This window comes from Cloeon dipterum, chromosome 3 (genome assembly GCF_949628265.1).
Source record: "Cloeon dipterum chromosome 3, ieCloDipt1.1, whole genome shotgun sequence".
Classification (NCBI taxonomy): domain Eukaryota; kingdom Metazoa; phylum Arthropoda; class Insecta; order Ephemeroptera; family Baetidae; genus Cloeon; species Cloeon dipterum.
Genome location: NC_088788.1, coordinates 25,907,650 through 25,922,782, shown reverse-complemented (window position 1 = coordinate 25,922,782; position 15,133 = coordinate 25,907,650). Strand labels below are relative to the sequence as shown.

The 15,133-nt window shown below is 42.8% G+C and overlaps 2 protein-coding genes across 6 annotated transcripts; both read right to left on the bottom strand.

Annotated features, from left to right (window-relative positions):
- Positions 1-9: 9 nt before the first annotated feature.
- Positions 10-13,435, bottom strand: LOC135939730 (intermembrane lipid transfer protein VPS13A-like). 5 transcript variants are annotated; one of them, XM_065484257.1, is made up of 40 exons: positions 13,227-13,435; positions 12,384-12,537; positions 12,221-12,328; positions 11,874-12,166; positions 11,628-11,818; positions 11,402-11,576; positions 11,222-11,350; positions 10,842-10,986; positions 10,567-10,783; positions 10,287-10,508; positions 9,921-10,227; positions 9,587-9,871; positions 9,220-9,534; positions 9,030-9,162; positions 8,906-8,974; positions 8,683-8,850; positions 8,475-8,617; positions 8,189-8,411; positions 8,016-8,129; positions 7,767-7,949; positions 7,515-7,698; positions 7,363-7,463; positions 7,064-7,307; positions 6,820-7,010; positions 6,595-6,764; positions 6,451-6,524; positions 3,956-6,396; positions 3,692-3,895; positions 3,282-3,629; positions 2,944-3,216; positions 1,972-2,897; positions 1,752-1,914; positions 1,518-1,693; positions 1,289-1,466; positions 974-1,235; positions 810-924; positions 684-753; positions 492-625; positions 308-437; positions 10-255 (listed from the first exon to the last, which is right to left on the bottom strand). In XM_065484257.1, exons 2-40 carry the CDS (start codon positions 12,522-12,524, stop codon positions 133-135), a joined length of 10,068 nt encoding a protein of 3,355 aa, XP_065340329.1. In that variant the 5' UTR covers positions 12,525-12,537; positions 13,227-13,435; the 3' UTR covers positions 10-132. The 5 variants fall into 5 exon arrangements, with proteins under 5 accessions (XP_065340329.1, XP_065340328.1, XP_065340330.1 ...); XM_065484256.1 differs by having other exon boundaries at positions 13,234-13,435; XM_065484258.1 differs by having other exon boundaries at positions 810-918; positions 13,234-13,435.
- A 265-nt stretch (positions 13,436-13,700) lies between these two features.
- Positions 13,701-15,046, bottom strand: mRpL19 (mitochondrial ribosomal protein L19). Its single transcript, XM_065484276.1, has 5 exons — positions 14,821-15,046; positions 14,405-14,761; positions 14,161-14,348; positions 13,945-14,105; positions 13,701-13,887 (listed from the first exon to the last, which is right to left on the bottom strand). The coding sequence occupies exons 1-5, from the start codon at positions 14,876-14,878 to the stop codon at positions 13,758-13,760; spliced, it is 894 nt and encodes a 297-aa protein (XP_065340348.1). The 5' UTR covers positions 14,879-15,046; the 3' UTR covers positions 13,701-13,757.
- Positions 15,047-15,133: the final 87 nt, after the last annotated feature.

Genomic DNA, 15,133 nt, shown 5'->3' with positions numbered 1-15,133 from the left:
CCTTTTAAGGTAAGAATCTTTTGTCTAATGACTTTCGTCAGGGGTTAGATATAAAATTAGATATAAAATTCTAATTCGGAATGGTTGCTGCTTTGACCATAAATAACAATATTATATATTTTATTTATTGGATTATAATGTTGTTGGGCAAGGCTTTTCTTCCATTCCTGCGATCATAGCAGTCTCAACTTTGTTTTGCAACCACTTTGCAACTAAGGCATCTTCCGTTTCCAAATGGTATTCCTCCCGCGTGTCCTGCGTTAGGGATAAGTTATTTTAAATTTAGTACCAATGCCTGGCTCCTCACCTTCATAATTAGGAATACCAGTTCCGAATTCTTCACTTGAGGCACAGATATTAACTGGGTAATCTTGATTTCATTCTGGACTGTCCAGTTTTTCCACGGCTGCGTTGCATTTTGAAGAACATAAATTTTTCTAAAATGGAATTTAAGCGTTTAAATTTTCATTTCAAATTTAAGCTTTTCTTACTTGTCTGAAATAAGTGCCATTGTAGTTGAGGATAACGATACATGGCTCCAATATGTCTCTTTCAAGTGACTGTCATTCAGCATTTTAAGCAATTGTTGTCCAATCGCTTCCTCCTCATTGTACGGTTTGAAGCCCTGCAACATTTTCAGATTCCAATTCCTTCAAGAAAATAACAACATTTATCCGTCTTACAGTATATGGATTTGTGTATTTTGAGAGTCGCAATTTCGTTGGCATGTTGATTTCATCAAAGTCGACTAGTCTGTGGCCACAATTAATTATATTGTTTGACTGAGTTGGCCAAAAATGAAACATTACCGTTTTAGTGCGTATGAAATTGACAAAAGTGGACAAGCAATGTCTTTAGCCTCCACCATCAGCATCAACCTTTCCCCCGTTCCTTTGCAAAATTTTTCAACGCTACTTTCTGCACCTGTAGAAGTTAAAAATTTCAAAGCGATAACTAAATTAAAATATTTTACTCTCTGCAGCAGCCTCATTGTAGAATATTCCGTTCAAATAGATTTGTGCTGCCGGAATCAAACTGTTCGTGTTGCTGTCCGCTTCGTCTACCGTGATGGTCGGATTTCGCAGCTCGTTCCTGGAAAAGGTAGCCAGGTATTCCGCAATTTCTCCTCCGGGCATCAAATCCCAAGCCGCTGGTCCTATAGCGTATCCCATGAGCACCTTTGCGCCAAAAGCCACGCCGCATGAACACGGCTCTGGCAAAATTGAAACCGACTCCTGCAACAACAGAAATTAGCATGGTCGTTTCCACGCAGAGTCTCAAACCATACATTTGTGGATTGCGATATCCCCATATCTGATATCGTTCCGATGGGATTTGTCAGCACGTTCTGCCCGAGCACCGACGCGTAAAATTTCTGATTAAGCTGCTTCGTGTAGTGCTTGATTATAATATTCAGCTGCTCCACAGTCGGCAAAAGCAGCCCGATTTTTTCGCATGGGAGCAACCTAAAAATGAGATTATAATTTTTATGCATTTTGCAACTTAACAAAACTTACCTCAATGAATACATGTTCGCATGTTTCGTGTGCATGAAGAGTGCTGAAATATCCGTCAGAAGATTCGAGCCATGATCCGTGATGGTCAGATGCGATTTTTTCAGCGGAACATATCGCACTTCAACAATGAGAGGGGACAGATACATGTACTCAACCAGACAGTCGTAATTTGAAATCTGAAAAAGTTTACAATTGCGATTGACAAGTGAATTTCCTCGGGTTAAAAAGACTTGCATTTTGCTTGTATCCAAATGACTGATGCACTTGTGCCACGTCCGCTCGCGCTTTTGTTTCCAAAGCCACCTGACTCTGCCATTGCTTTGCGTATTTCAAGATTTTGGACAGAAATTTAAAATCCAAATCCACGCGGACACTCGCGACGTTCAGTGTGATATACCTGCAAAAAATTGTTGATGTAGACTGCTGCGGTTCTTATAAATATTAATTTACGAACTTGTAAACTGATTGTTGGTGGAAATGCTGACAAAGTGCCTTCAAGTCGAAACAAGGCTGGTATGCACTCTTTTGATTTGGCACTGGGCTCAAAAATGCTGGGCTCCCGGATTCTGCCAGATGGTTGTCAATTTGAATTTGGTGAATCTTCCAGTTGATAAACACCTGTCTTGACGATTTCCGATATTGCATCCAGACCGCTGGACTTTGAATCCTCCTCACCTCCGCGAAGAACGGTTTAATCAGTTTCATTTTTTCCAAGTCGATGTGAATGAGCGTCTTGAGTTTTGCTGATGGCAAGCCTTGGATGAATTTTTCCTCACACCAGGCAGCCAGCTCAAACGGCATTGGGCACCAGTCTTGTGAGACTAACACTTCCCAGTTAGGCGCAGATTCTTGAAGGCTGAAATACGCTAGTTCTTCGGTAGGGTCGTCCTCATCAATGGCTAACGAAGCTCCAACACCCCGGAGAGAAAAAATTATCTCCATGGAGCCTTTTTCGAACTCGATCATGTTTCTGGTTCTCAGCGCAGTGTCCAAATCCGTGGTGAGAAGCAGCACTCGCTGTCCACACTCGAGAAAGCTCACCCAATATATGAAGACCTCGTCTAGTTTGTTAGAGTCCTCTTGAACTTTAGCAGCCGCGTCAAACGAGGGCTTTGAGAGGCGCCGAAGTCCTGCCGATATTTTGGAGGACATCGAGACTGTCGAGTTAGCGGGTGTAGGAGTTGGCGACGGTGGTGGCTGGTCGTTTTGTAGCTCTACTTTCTTGATGCCACAGCCATCTTTCCAAATGTTCACCGGCATATCATCCGTGTTCGAATTGCAAGCATTCCACAGCAGTACTCTTTCTTTACAATGATTGTCCCAAGTGTACAATATAGACTGGTATGGATTGAGAACAGTCGCGGCCTGGAAAGAAGTCGGCTTTGTAAGATCCTTAGTGGCGAACTGATAATCTTGTCACACTCACCTGTCCTGGATCACTCTGATGAATTTTAATGTGAATCATCTCGCACAAGTTGTCTATTCTAATCGGTGCATCGCCAGGTTCAAAGTTAGTGAACATAATCGTAAACGGACTGTCAGCCCCTCCGGTAACCTTCACATTTAGACCGCAACCTTTGTCCATTTTAAGAACAGTTGCGTGGCAGTAGTTGATTGGGAAATTCTGAGACACCAATTTTCCATCCCTGAACTTAACGAACATGCGCATCGTCGAGGTGTCTGGCCAAAACGGTGTACACTGCAAACAGTAAGATCGCAGTATTTCATATCACGTTGCCATATTAATTGTTAGCAGTTATGTACCGTTGCTGGTGCTAAATCTATCCACAGATCGGCTTTTTCGTTATCTTCCATGAAACGCAAATGCTTTCTACAGTTGTTAACCACCATGAAGTACGGCCAAATTGTTACGATTTTGGTTAATGATGGGCACGATTGAGCGTAAGATATGGTAACGTGCAGGCGGAAAATTTTGTTTCCTCTTTCATGGTCTTGGCAGATGGCTACGCCGGAAGTGCCGGCCGCGTGCAGACTGAATGGTGCTGACCATGCAGACTGTCCCACTTTTAGCACAACATCCTGCTTTCGCTCCAAGCTCAACAGGAGCAGCTCTTCGTTTTGTATGCTTGTCTCGTCCTTCGACGGTGCTCCCTAATACAACATAGTTATTATATATTTCCTTTTCCCCTTTGATATTAAAGTACAACTCGTACCTTGATTGACAGATTCGTTCCACACTTGTTGACGACCCAGTGCGTTGCGTACAAGTAGACGTTCTTGCTGCTCGTTTCGTCGGTGCTGACGCACACAATGAATTTTTCATTAATGCCTTCTGACTGCATATTTATTGAGGCCTTCACTTTCTCGTTGCTAATGACAAGTTCGCCTTTCCAAGAAGAGCCTTTGTAGCTTGAAACCTGGAACAGAAATTTTTCGCTTATTCGTTCAAATATGCGCTTGCAAAATAGATAACTTACCGTCAATGGAATGTTTTTCTCCGAGCTCATGTCCAGCTCGTAAATGTCGGCAAACGAGCCCGTTTCGATTAGAATTTGCTTTCTGCTGGCCGGCAGTGTGATTTCAACTGACGTAGGGAGGAGGAAGTGGATCGTCAGTGGTTGCAAAAGTCGCACCATGTAATTAGGTATTCTACCCTCTGATGCGCCTTCATTGTGCTTGGCAACTGCCCTGATGGAAAATAAGACTTCATTGCTGCTTTGCTTGGATTGGCATTTGATATCCATAACTGGCTTGCTCGCAAAATCTTTCCACCAGATTCCAGTTTCACTGATACGACAGTCTTCAATGTACGATGGAAGAACATATAACTTGCTGTGATATGCAATAAAAAGGGGCACGTGATAAGTTTCGCTGGGCTCAATGACAGAGACTTTGACGAGGTCTTGGAACGGGTTGACCACCTCCCCATCTGCGTCCTCGCCAATGGCTTCCAGTGAAGACTTGTTGCAGTACAGAGTGACCGCGTGAGCCGTTTCGTTGTAAATTTTCAGTGGAGAATGCACCGTGATAACTTTATTCCCGAGCTTATTATCGACCGTAACGGCTACATGATACGTCGTTTCGTGTTTTGAGCTTTCCAAGGGGAGAATCGTGCTAATTCTTCTCTGCGGCACTAATATATTTAGCTGATGGAAGCCCTCGATGTCCACGGAAATTTTCATAGCCGTCGTCCTGTGGTACCAGCACTCAGCTGAGTCGTCTTTGTATGTAGGTGTGAGTACCGAGACGGATGCTGCCTTTTCGTCGTTACATCGATCCGGCACATCCAACAGGTCTGGAGTGCTTTGGCCCGATCTGCAGTAGCCGAATTCTGCAGTTGACAAAAGCACGTACTCCTCGTCGGAGCCATCTCGCTGGAGGCGACCGTACAGTGAAATTACCGACGAAGGCCCTATGTAGTTCAGCAGTTCAATTTCTTTCGCATACTGACCACTAAAGTCAATCGAATCGACCAAGAACTTGGAAATGAGAACATTGCATGTCTCGATGGCTGCGCTGGTAATTGTAAACTCTATTCTGTCTTTTGCACAAATTGTAATGTACGTTGCAATGCACTCGTGTTCATCGTCTTCTTCATGCTTGAGAAATTTTCTTTCGATTTCCCTGTCTGTCCCGTCAGTTTGATCCATCTCGTCAGATAGTTCATCTTTGCTGTTGTAATCATCTGACTCGCTTCCTTTATCGTCGCGAACGAGGTGCTCTATCAGTTCCGCGAGCTTGTTTAGATATAGGTTTGAATTGTCAGAGTCATTATCGCTTGATTTTCTCGAAAACTTAGGAGAAATTTCATTTTCAACCTCTGTGCACTCCTTGTCGATGAAAACCATTTTGGAGCAAGTGTTTGAGACGGTTTCGTACTTCTTTTTATCAATCTGGTCGGTCTCGATGCAAGCTGACGTGTACACGTTGAATGCTTTTCCATGAAATAGCTGGATGTAAATTTCTAAGGGCTTGTAGCCGCTTCCATCGCGAGGTGGCTCAATGAAGGGCTCCCATTTGCGCAGCTTTTCGTTAAAGTACGAAGCTTGCACTTGAATTTGTGATAGCAATTGTACTTGAGATGACCAGTTTTTAACCTCGGCAGCCAACGAGGACTTGATTTGGAAAAGCGGCCTGTTTTGTCTTGCGTTGATGTCCCCTTCCATTAGGAAGAGAATATTCACTTTCGTGATGGTCAGCAACAGTGATTCTGAAAATTTCATATCGAATCTTAGCACTTGTCTAGGCAACGGCGCGTCCTCGTTGTACGGCACGCAGACCGGTATTTTTTTGGGTGTCCACAGATTATCGAGCTCCTGGAAACTGAGAGGCATTCGAGATTCCCTACTTGAGGAACTGGTTTGTGTCATGCTTGTTAAATCACTCGCCAAGCAGCAGATCATTTGTGCGACTTTTGACGAGACCCTGACGTTAAGCGGGCTGACAGAAATATTGATCTTTACGCCTTCCTCCAGGGAAGGCATCTGGCGAGAAAACTCGAGGTCACAACTTTGAAGTACCACATGACAGCTGTGATCATCCTCTTTAAAGTTGACTTGCGCTCTGGACACCAAGATCTCACAGCTCTCGCTCAGCTCGGCTGGCGAACGCATGTAGTCCATCACGATTTCCGACTGGAAACAAAGGCATCCGTTCGCATTTTCAGACATCAAATTGATGTCTGATTGCCTCAGCCTGAGTGATAGCGACACAGTCGCTGTCTCACTTGATCTGCCTATTTGACTTTGCAGAACTTTGTGGCACGTCAGATCGCCTATGTACCCATAATTGATGACGCCCCCTTCTGAGGGAAGGTCAGCATGTGCGCTGTCGTAGAAAAAACTAAAAAGATTGGTCAGGAACTGCGCGGTGAGGTTAACTGTGTAGCTTTCAATCACGATGTCGTGAATCCACGAATCTGGAAAGGCCTCAAACGTTATTGAAAAATAATTTTAAACAATGCAATGCATACCTGATATTGATTTACTGGCGTGCCACTCTATGAATGGGGGCTCTTTCGCGTCTTTTAATTTTAGACTGTACGTCCTGCAATTTTTCATCATATATGAAATCGCGAAACAAATATTAATAAATGTTATTTTATATCTTAGCTCACCCTCTTTCAAGAATATTAAAACTTTTCACAGTGTCTCGAACATAAACTGAGTGCAGAACTGTTTTAATGTCAAAAGCGCCGCAACGAGTTGCAGTTACAGCAGTTGACATGTCACTCAGGTCAAATGTGCAAAGTAAATGTTGAGGACAGCGCACTGGTGAGCTCAGTTCCTATTATAACACAAATATGTTAATTTTTTATTGAACTTAATACATTTATTTTCACCTCATCTATGTCCATGAATAAGTTAATACTGATCGCATCTACCATAAAGTTAACTTCAGTTTCTAGCTCGTCGTCCTTGTTTTGACACAGAAACGTTTGGATGGTTTTCAAAACTCTGTCTTCTTGGTGAAGACCATAGCTGGCAGTATAAGAATGCACGGGAGAAAGCGGCGTTGACTTAGGATGTAGCTCTAAAAAATATTTTTTTACATTTAGCCTATCGTCGTGCTCATTTTATATTTACCAGCAAATAATCCTTCAGCCGCATTCTCTTGATTAACCATTAAAATTGTCGCAAGATCCTTTTGGCCCAAATTTATTACGATTTTTTCGTTCGTGCCACTGATCCTATAGAGAGGAGAATTGCTTTTGCTGCCGTCCTTTTTGGTGTAAGCCCTGCGCTTTAAATCAAAACTGAACCCCGTAGGTTCCACGATTGGTTCTTGCGGCTCAACTGTTCCTGCCAAGGTTATTATTGCCCTTGAAACCTAACAAAAATTAGGGCCATTTACAATGTGGTTGACCATGTTCTGACAAATTTACCTGCACGCAATCCAATTTGGCCAGTATGTTTTCAATTGCAACCATTGCTGCATCAGTTGCTTGCTCGTCATATTTGAAGAAGTTTTCAACGCGCAACGTGCCTGAAAAAAAAGAAATCTAATTTCATCATAAGATTTCAGCTTCATGCTGACCTAAATTGACGATTAGTAGATTAGGCGAGTCTGACTTTTGGGGTATCAGCAAAGTTGGGATGCAAATATCAAGCGCAAGTTGCATTTTCAGCGCGAAATATTTCATTTTCGTCAGTTTCCTTCCTATGAAAGCAGCCGCTTTCCAACTCGCTGCTCTGATGTCCATAAATGGGTCCAAAAAATTCTATAAGGATTAACGCCAAAAAATTAATTATTTTGTTTTAGTTAGTTAGTGGTATAAATTAAAGTTACCAAAATGTCAATGCCAATTCTTTGCAGGCACACAATGTTTAGTCTTGCAACGTTTGCCTTGATCGTGCCGTCTGATTTGATTTTCTCTTTGCCGTTGTCGATTCCCGATTTAGAACCACTGATTCTGGAGCTGTGCACCACAAATTTCGCGTCCAGAAGATGTTCCCCGTCCAAAAATACAATCTGCGTAAGGAATAATATTAATCAGTGATGCTTAGTTTTAAATTTTCAGTTCTAAAAAGCTCTTACCTTGTTGTATAAGGTCATGTCTGATAAATCCTCAACCGCAATGTTATTGAGAAACAGCCGGTGAACAGTCCGCTCGTTCGCTTTGACCAGACTGTCAACCTCTAATCCAGTTATCTGAAAAGCGTTTTCAATGAGGAGCCGTCATGTCGCGTGTCGGTTTGTTTAGTGCGCACCTTGATGTCAAGGAAGTCTGCATCCGTACTGCAAAGCCTCGTCTGCAGGTCAGCCATTCGGATCGAGTAGCTCAGTTTGGTAGCACCTGGAGGCACCGGTGGGTCCTCTTCAAAAGCGAAATAGCTAGATAGGGACATTGTGCTCACCGATGACAATGACTCGCGGATAGAGGTCATGGACGCGGAGATCATCGAACCAATGGCCGAATCGTGCCTTCGGATTCTGCATTTAAATACAATTAGTAATAACAATAAATATTTTCATGCCGCCAAAAATTTGACTCACTCTAAACTGACTGAAGTGAAGTATTTAAATAGTGCAACAAATGCCTCTCGGTGGAATAAAGTCGTGATGGCGTGCAAGTCCACTACCAGGGAATGCTCAATGCTGTGAAAGTGGCTCTTGAAATCCGGGCAGTTTGCTTTCACCTATAGAATAGCAATTTTTAATGCCAGCGCAGGTGCATTATTTGATAGCTCTGCGTGCTATTTACTTTTCTATATAGAATCGTGACCACGTCCATTCCCGTCAGTGCGTTGCCACGGAGCAATTCGATGTAACAGCCGCCAGCACACGTGTGTATTTTGTCCACAAGTTGAAATGAACCTAAGCTCAACTGAACGGCCGGTCCATATTCCAAAATTGCCGAGTCAACGCAAATCTAAAATTAAAATTAATTATTCTGGTCTACTAGTATCGTAAATAATTATTTATACTTTCTCGAGCCTCAACATCAAGTACGGTTGATCGACCTTGTTCTCGGATCTCGAAAAATTAACCACAAGCTGTAAGATTTTTCCATATAAACCATTTTAAAATAAGTTGAAAATTAGTGTGTACCTCTCCTAACATGAACCTTAGCAGAACGCCAATAGTATTATGAGGAGAAACGTTGTCTTCAAAACCAGGCTGGTCCAAAACTTTTGCCCAAATTTCAATCTCCTCGTCGCTCTGGTCGGAAGAGGACAAAAATCTAAGAACATAGATCAATAAATAAAAGATATGAAAAACACAGAAATATATTTGAAACCTTTCTGTATCTGAAGCTGAGAGTGTGAGCTTTTGAGAGCCGCATGTGAGGCTGCAGGGCGTCTGAGGCTCTAAGGTCACCAAGTGAGCTTGCACAATGATGGTGCGAATGCATTTCAGCCTCTCCAACAGGAGCACCTGCTCTACCGAGTCGAGTGCAAACTCGTTGTGCCAAACCACCGAGTCGATCACCTGACTCGAGTGGATGCTGTTTGGCGTGGGTAATGGGAACATATCCATGAAATTCAGAAGGTGGAACATTTTGCGATTCGATAAATTCAGTTTCACGCTTCCAATCGAAAAGTTCACTTTTTGCCTGAAAATGATTAATTTTAGTTTATTTCTAACTAGCTCTTTAATACGCAGACCTTGGGAGTTGTCTGTATTCCGGCTTAATGCTGTTTGAGAACATGAATTGCGTTTTTAGGCAGGACAGAAGATGCATGTCTGAATCATTCATTTTGCGCTTTTCGCGCCACTCGTCGCTGCAGTCGCAAAATAAAATTTGCATATTTGACAGTTCCAGGTTTAGCCTGTCGTAGAGATGCTCCTCAAGTTCAGTCTTGGTCTCATCTTCAATGGAAATCGGTCCGTTCTGCAGCTCAGTGCTCACTTTCAGGCATCCAGTGTCCAAAATCATGAGCTGCCCACCTCTGTTAAATTCAAAATAAATCCGCTGCCAAAATTATTTATCGCTCAAACCTTTGGATGGAGCCTTGCTCAGGCAAAACGATCGTTGGTCCTTTCAGTTGCAGGTTCAAGTACACTTTCTTGCGCTGCAGCATGAAGTGCTTGACCATCATCTTAGCTTCGACAAAAAAGTCGGTGACTGGGTCTTCAGACATTTTCGTGAAGTTTAACTTTTGGAAAAATCCAATTAGTTCAGCCAGGGTTTGTTCGTTGTAAATAATCTCCAGTGGCTCTAGGCGCATATTCACGCTAAAGTCCGTGTTTGGCGCCACTGGGTTTTTCTCAAAGTCGAATGCAAAGACGTTTGTGACGCTCGAATCTAAACAGAAAAAAGGAAATCACCGTCAACTTTACTAGCGTGATCTGATGAAGACTCACCAGAATTAAGAATGTCGGCCTGCACCAAAGGCACCAGTTCGTTCTCAAAAGTGATCCCTTCCAGCAGAAACTTCTCGGCGCGGGCCGAAAATTTAAACGCGGCCTCCGCGCTTCGAGTCTCCAGACTAATTAGGAACTGAGTTACGGTGGCCAAACTGATTTCGTGTCCGTGGCTCACTAAAGACACGCTCAGGGTGGCCAGGGTCAGGTTGTATTTGTGTTCTGTGAAGCGTTGCGTTTCAAATCATTTAATTCACGCCGGTTGATATTACAAACTTACCTATGAACTGCCTCTGCTTTGAGTTGGTGTTATCTTCGGAGTAGTCAATCAGCTCGTAGATTTTCTCCCTCTCCTGCTGAGTGAGTCTGCTCCAGAAACCAGGACTCGGATTAGCAACCATCTTGAACTTGATCTCAGGATCAACGCATTTCCACAACCCCAGCCACCAGCGTTCCGAACTAGTCACTGCCAGTTTCTCCGGCTCTTCGCGAGAGAGCTGTTAAAGATATTTTTTTAAATAGTTACGGAGTGGGGTATATATTATTATCGCCTACCTCTATTTTAGCGTGTTCCCTCGCTATCACAAGGTCGATCACACGCAGCCGGTCCTCCAGTTTTTGCAAGTCAAGTTTCAGCTCCACATCGGTTGGACTCAGCAAACTCAATTTGTACGCCTGAACGTACTTACGGTAGGACTCCCTAACGTTTTTTTATTTAAATATTATTGGAAGAAAATGATTTCCAGTTATATATATTTATAGCAACACTCTTAAACAGGGGAGTTTTATTTTTTATCGCAATTTTAATTTCAAAGTTAGGCAACCTGCGTGACACGAATGTCGAGAGGATTGCCTAACTTTGTATTTTGCAGGCTACATTGCTAGCATTGGCGTGTCCGGGCTCTTAACTTTTTAAGAGATTATTAGCTTATTACCTGTGCTCTTTTATCCGCGGCCACGAATACGGTCTCACTCTTTGTTCCAGTACAGAAACGAAAGCGTATTTCCACCACAGCGAAGCGTTTTTGTGCAGATTCACTCCAGGGTGATACTCACGATACTCTCTGCACGTTTCAACCATGTTTTTATTACAATTTTATCAAATTTAACTGTACCTGTTCTTTTCGATTCGCTGAAAGGCCTCCTGCAGCATTGCCATAGAAGTATACTGTGCTCTAGAAATTTGCAAAACGGCGTCCTGCACCACTACGTCTAACAGCAATTTTGGAACTTTGATCTCGTTCGTTTGTGTAATTATGAGTTTGGCCTTTGCTGACACTGGCTTCAGGACTGCGTAAAAATTGTTATAGTTATCATTTCGATAAAATAATTAAAAGTTACTGAATTCGAACGGCTCCCCGTTCACGCTGAAACTTTGCAGTCCTTGGCACATTGATTGACGCCAGTTTCCTGAAGTCAAAACCAGACCTCGGGCCCGCGTGCAGGGATTCCAGTAGAACGACAGTGACTGAATTCGAATCAACTGGTAAATCGAGTTTGAGTCAGGAGAAGTTGCACACGGTTTCCATTTGCTGCAAAGTGAGTCTTTAGCCGTATTTGACGACTCTTATTTAATTGTTACTGAACCTGTTTGTGGTTTCGATGGATATGCTTTGAAGGCAAAGTCCGCACGACACAGGCGAGTCCGGCATCGAGGTCGTATCTTCGTACCGGATATGTACGTTTCTAATGAAAATCTGCATGTTTTTCGCCAGACTGGTGGCCAATTTTCCAAGCATCCCGTCCTCCTTGCCCATTTCAAAAAAGGATACCTCGTCCAGCTCGTCCAAAATCCTCTTTTTAGTCGCTCGAAGCAGCCTCTTCTCGAGGTCTGCGTCAAAAATGTCTCCAACCACTGCACCAGCGACGATGAACACATCCTATGAACGATTTTCTCTGTCTCTAAAGGTTGCTGCTAATAAAAAATTTCAAACCTCGATGGTGAGAACGATGGCCTGATTGACGAGTCCATTCCACGGGATGTTCAGCGTAACGGAGCCTATCTGTCCCTCGCGCACCTCAATTGGCAGCTTGAGCTCGTACTGCAAATCAGATTGATGGTAAGTCGTAAAGGTCGCAAAAAATGCTTTTTTTCACCAGAGCTTCCGGCTTGAGTTTGAGATTGTGCAGCTGAACCTCTCCATTGAAAATTCCCACATTCAGGTTTTCCGTATCCAAATCCTGGACGTACTTTCCAAGGTGTTTGTTCAACACCCACGCCACTGAACTTTTGAACATGGTTGTGGCGTTCCTTAAACAAAATCAAGCAAAGTTTCAGATTCGCACGGATTTTTAGGGCTATGTAATTTGTTAATTTTTAACTAGCTCGAGGCACAGCACTAGCGCGATTCTACTGTTGCTCTACTCTGCACGCAATATCGATTTTGCATCAAGCACACCTAAAATTTTTTAATGAAATAATGTGCCGTACTTTTGGCCCGCAGTATCCTTGATTGATTTAATCGATGGACGCATTGGGATCACTAATTTGCTTGAAGATATAGAGTCATTTTAAAATCACTTAAAACATTACATTTTTTTTAAAGCGCAGCTGATGGATAAAATAAATCAAAGTCTCCAAGTAATTCAAGGATCATGCATCACCTAAATTTTGTCCCTATTCAATCAAATATTTAATGCTGCCTTCCACTGCATTTTCTGAAATTAATTATAAATTTCCCCGAGTGTAAAAATTCCCACCTTCAAAAAGCCGGCATGAAAATCTGTAAGTTAAGCTTAAAGCTTTTCAAAAAAGTCATATTATCGACGGAAAACAATATACAGAGAAGCTGAAAGCAAAATATAAAATAAATAAAATTATAAACTTGTCCAGATAGTGGGCACACAAATTCGACCAAATCTGAGAGCAACTAGTTAGATTGGATTTTCCATCCGCGGGGGCACATCGAAGCGGGCCCATGCAATATCGCATGCACGCACCTTTTACCTTCAGTGGCGAGTCCGGCTGCTCCACGGTGTCATCGCCGATCGGCCTGTGGCGAGTGGAAAGTTTCTCGTGGCGACTGCACCCCTCGCAAGTGCAGGAATAGAGGCACAACCCTTAATGGAATTGCGTCAAGCTCCTTGGTCAAAATGAATGTGCCACTCCTGCATGTGAGCGAGAGCCAGAAAATCGGCCGACGCGGAAAATCAATAGGCGCATGGCAGGCGCGAGATGAGAGTATGGCGCGTGCCGCCGGTTGCATCACCACCGAATCCAACCTATCTCCCTAATGAAACGCCAAGGCAAGTCCCATTGGAGCAGTACGCAATTATGTTATTGCGTGGGACTTGAATCATTATTAAAAATAGATTTTATGGTAATATTTGTGTCGTCCTGTTCCTTTCCAGGAAATTGTAAAAATTTATTGAATTAATTCTGCTCTAGTTAGATTTATTAAATAAAATCAATCATTGAAGAATCTTCAACATTATATTTATATTTTTCTACAGAAGCAAAAAAAGCATCAATTATCCAGTTTTCTTTGGTTTTACAAATGCCTTTTTCCTCTTCAATTTTTTGCTGGCAATTTCCATTTGATGCAGCTCAGAGTAGATATCAGAATAAATAGAGTCCTGCTCTTCTTCCGGAATAGTTTTCCTGATTAAATAAATGGTTAATAAAAGCTCCCAACAATTACTTCGCAATAGAATTTACCTATACTGCTTCATCAAGTCATATTTCTCCCAAGGCTCAGAGAACTTCTCCAGCCACTGTTCAGACTTCTCTTTACGCCTTCCTCTCAGTTCAGGAATGATGGCGCCTTTGGGCTGTAGCCTTTCCCATCTGGCGTACCAGGGAGGAGGTCTCAAATTGACCTGCGATGAATGATATAAAAACAGTTCGCGCTGATGCAAGCACAAAGAAATTAACCTTCAAAGGATTAACCGGCACAGGAGCGCCCTCGTTGAGAAACTCTGCATCCATGTCGAACGGGAAGGTACTGAACTCTGGATCTGCATCCCGAAGGTAAAGCAGTTCACTGTCAAGTCTCTTCTCCAAGCGTAGAACTTGCACTCTCTGAAGGCGAGGGTCGTACATTTCATACTTGATTTCCACGCCTAAAATGCAATGATAAAGTTAATTCATCTTCTGATGCGCGTTCACAACAAATTACCAAGATTATCGACAACATTTCTCAGGGTGAAATTTGCTCGGAGTCCACAAAATTCTCGTTGAATGCAAATGCCAACGAATTTGGTGGTTTTGCCAACTGCGTGCTCGTCTGAACTGGTGACGGCCAAGATGGAGCCGACGTAGAATTCGGGAATTTCTATTCTGGATCGACGATTGATCATATCAGTCCTCTCCAGCTTTTCCCTGACAGAGTTTCTAAACTCCATGTTAGGGTCAGGAAGAAACTCTGGGTAGATGTGACGGTAATTTGGAGGCACTACCCTTTTCTGCTCCCTCTTTGTTTTCTCCCGAACTACCACCTGGCTTGAGGTACTTTGCAACCTTTGAGAGAGCTGACCTAAAAGATATTTAACATAGATAAATTGTATTTCAATGTGTGCGTTTTATTTAACTTACTGATTGCCGACAATGCAACTGTTGATTTTCTTAATTGAAAGAGCACGAAGTTAGACATTTTGATATTTTTTAAATTAAAAGATGGTCTTGTAAAGAATTATGATGAAGTCCTCGGAATTCTAAGTTTTCGCATTCACTCAGAATACACAAATTTAAGACGGAATTGAGAGTTCACCATTCACCCTCCGGACCGCTCCGGACTGCCGTGTGGAGTTTGAGTCGTGAGAGCTAGTGGGAGTGTACGTTTACTGAACAGGTGATGGCAATGGGTGTGGAATGAGTGGATAGTAAACATGGATATCAGCCACCATAT

Coding starts and splice junctions, on each gene's coding strand:
- LOC135939730 (XM_065484257.1), bottom strand. CDS start 12,524: ATGTTCAAAAGTTCAGTGGCGTGGGTGTTGAACAAACACCTTGGAAAG. Junction 10,509..10,566: donor AAAGCAGAGGCAGTTCATAG/GTAAGTTTGTAA, acceptor AACGCTTCACAG/AACACAAATACAACCTGACC. Junction 438..491: donor ATGGCACTTATTTCAGACAA/GTAAGAAAAGCT, acceptor ATTCCATTTTAG/AAAAATTTATGTTCTTCAAA.
- mRpL19 (XM_065484276.1), bottom strand. CDS start 14,878: ATGTCTAACTTCGTGCTCTTTCAATTAAGAAAATCAACAGTTGCATTG. Junction 14,762..14,820: donor AGTTGCATTGTCGGCAATCA/GTAAGTTAAATA, acceptor AATATCTTTTAG/GTCAGCTCTCTCAAAGGTTG. Junction 13,888..13,944: donor GACTTGATGAAGCAGTATAG/GTAAATTCTATT, acceptor TTATTTAATCAG/GAAAACTATTCCGGAAGAAG.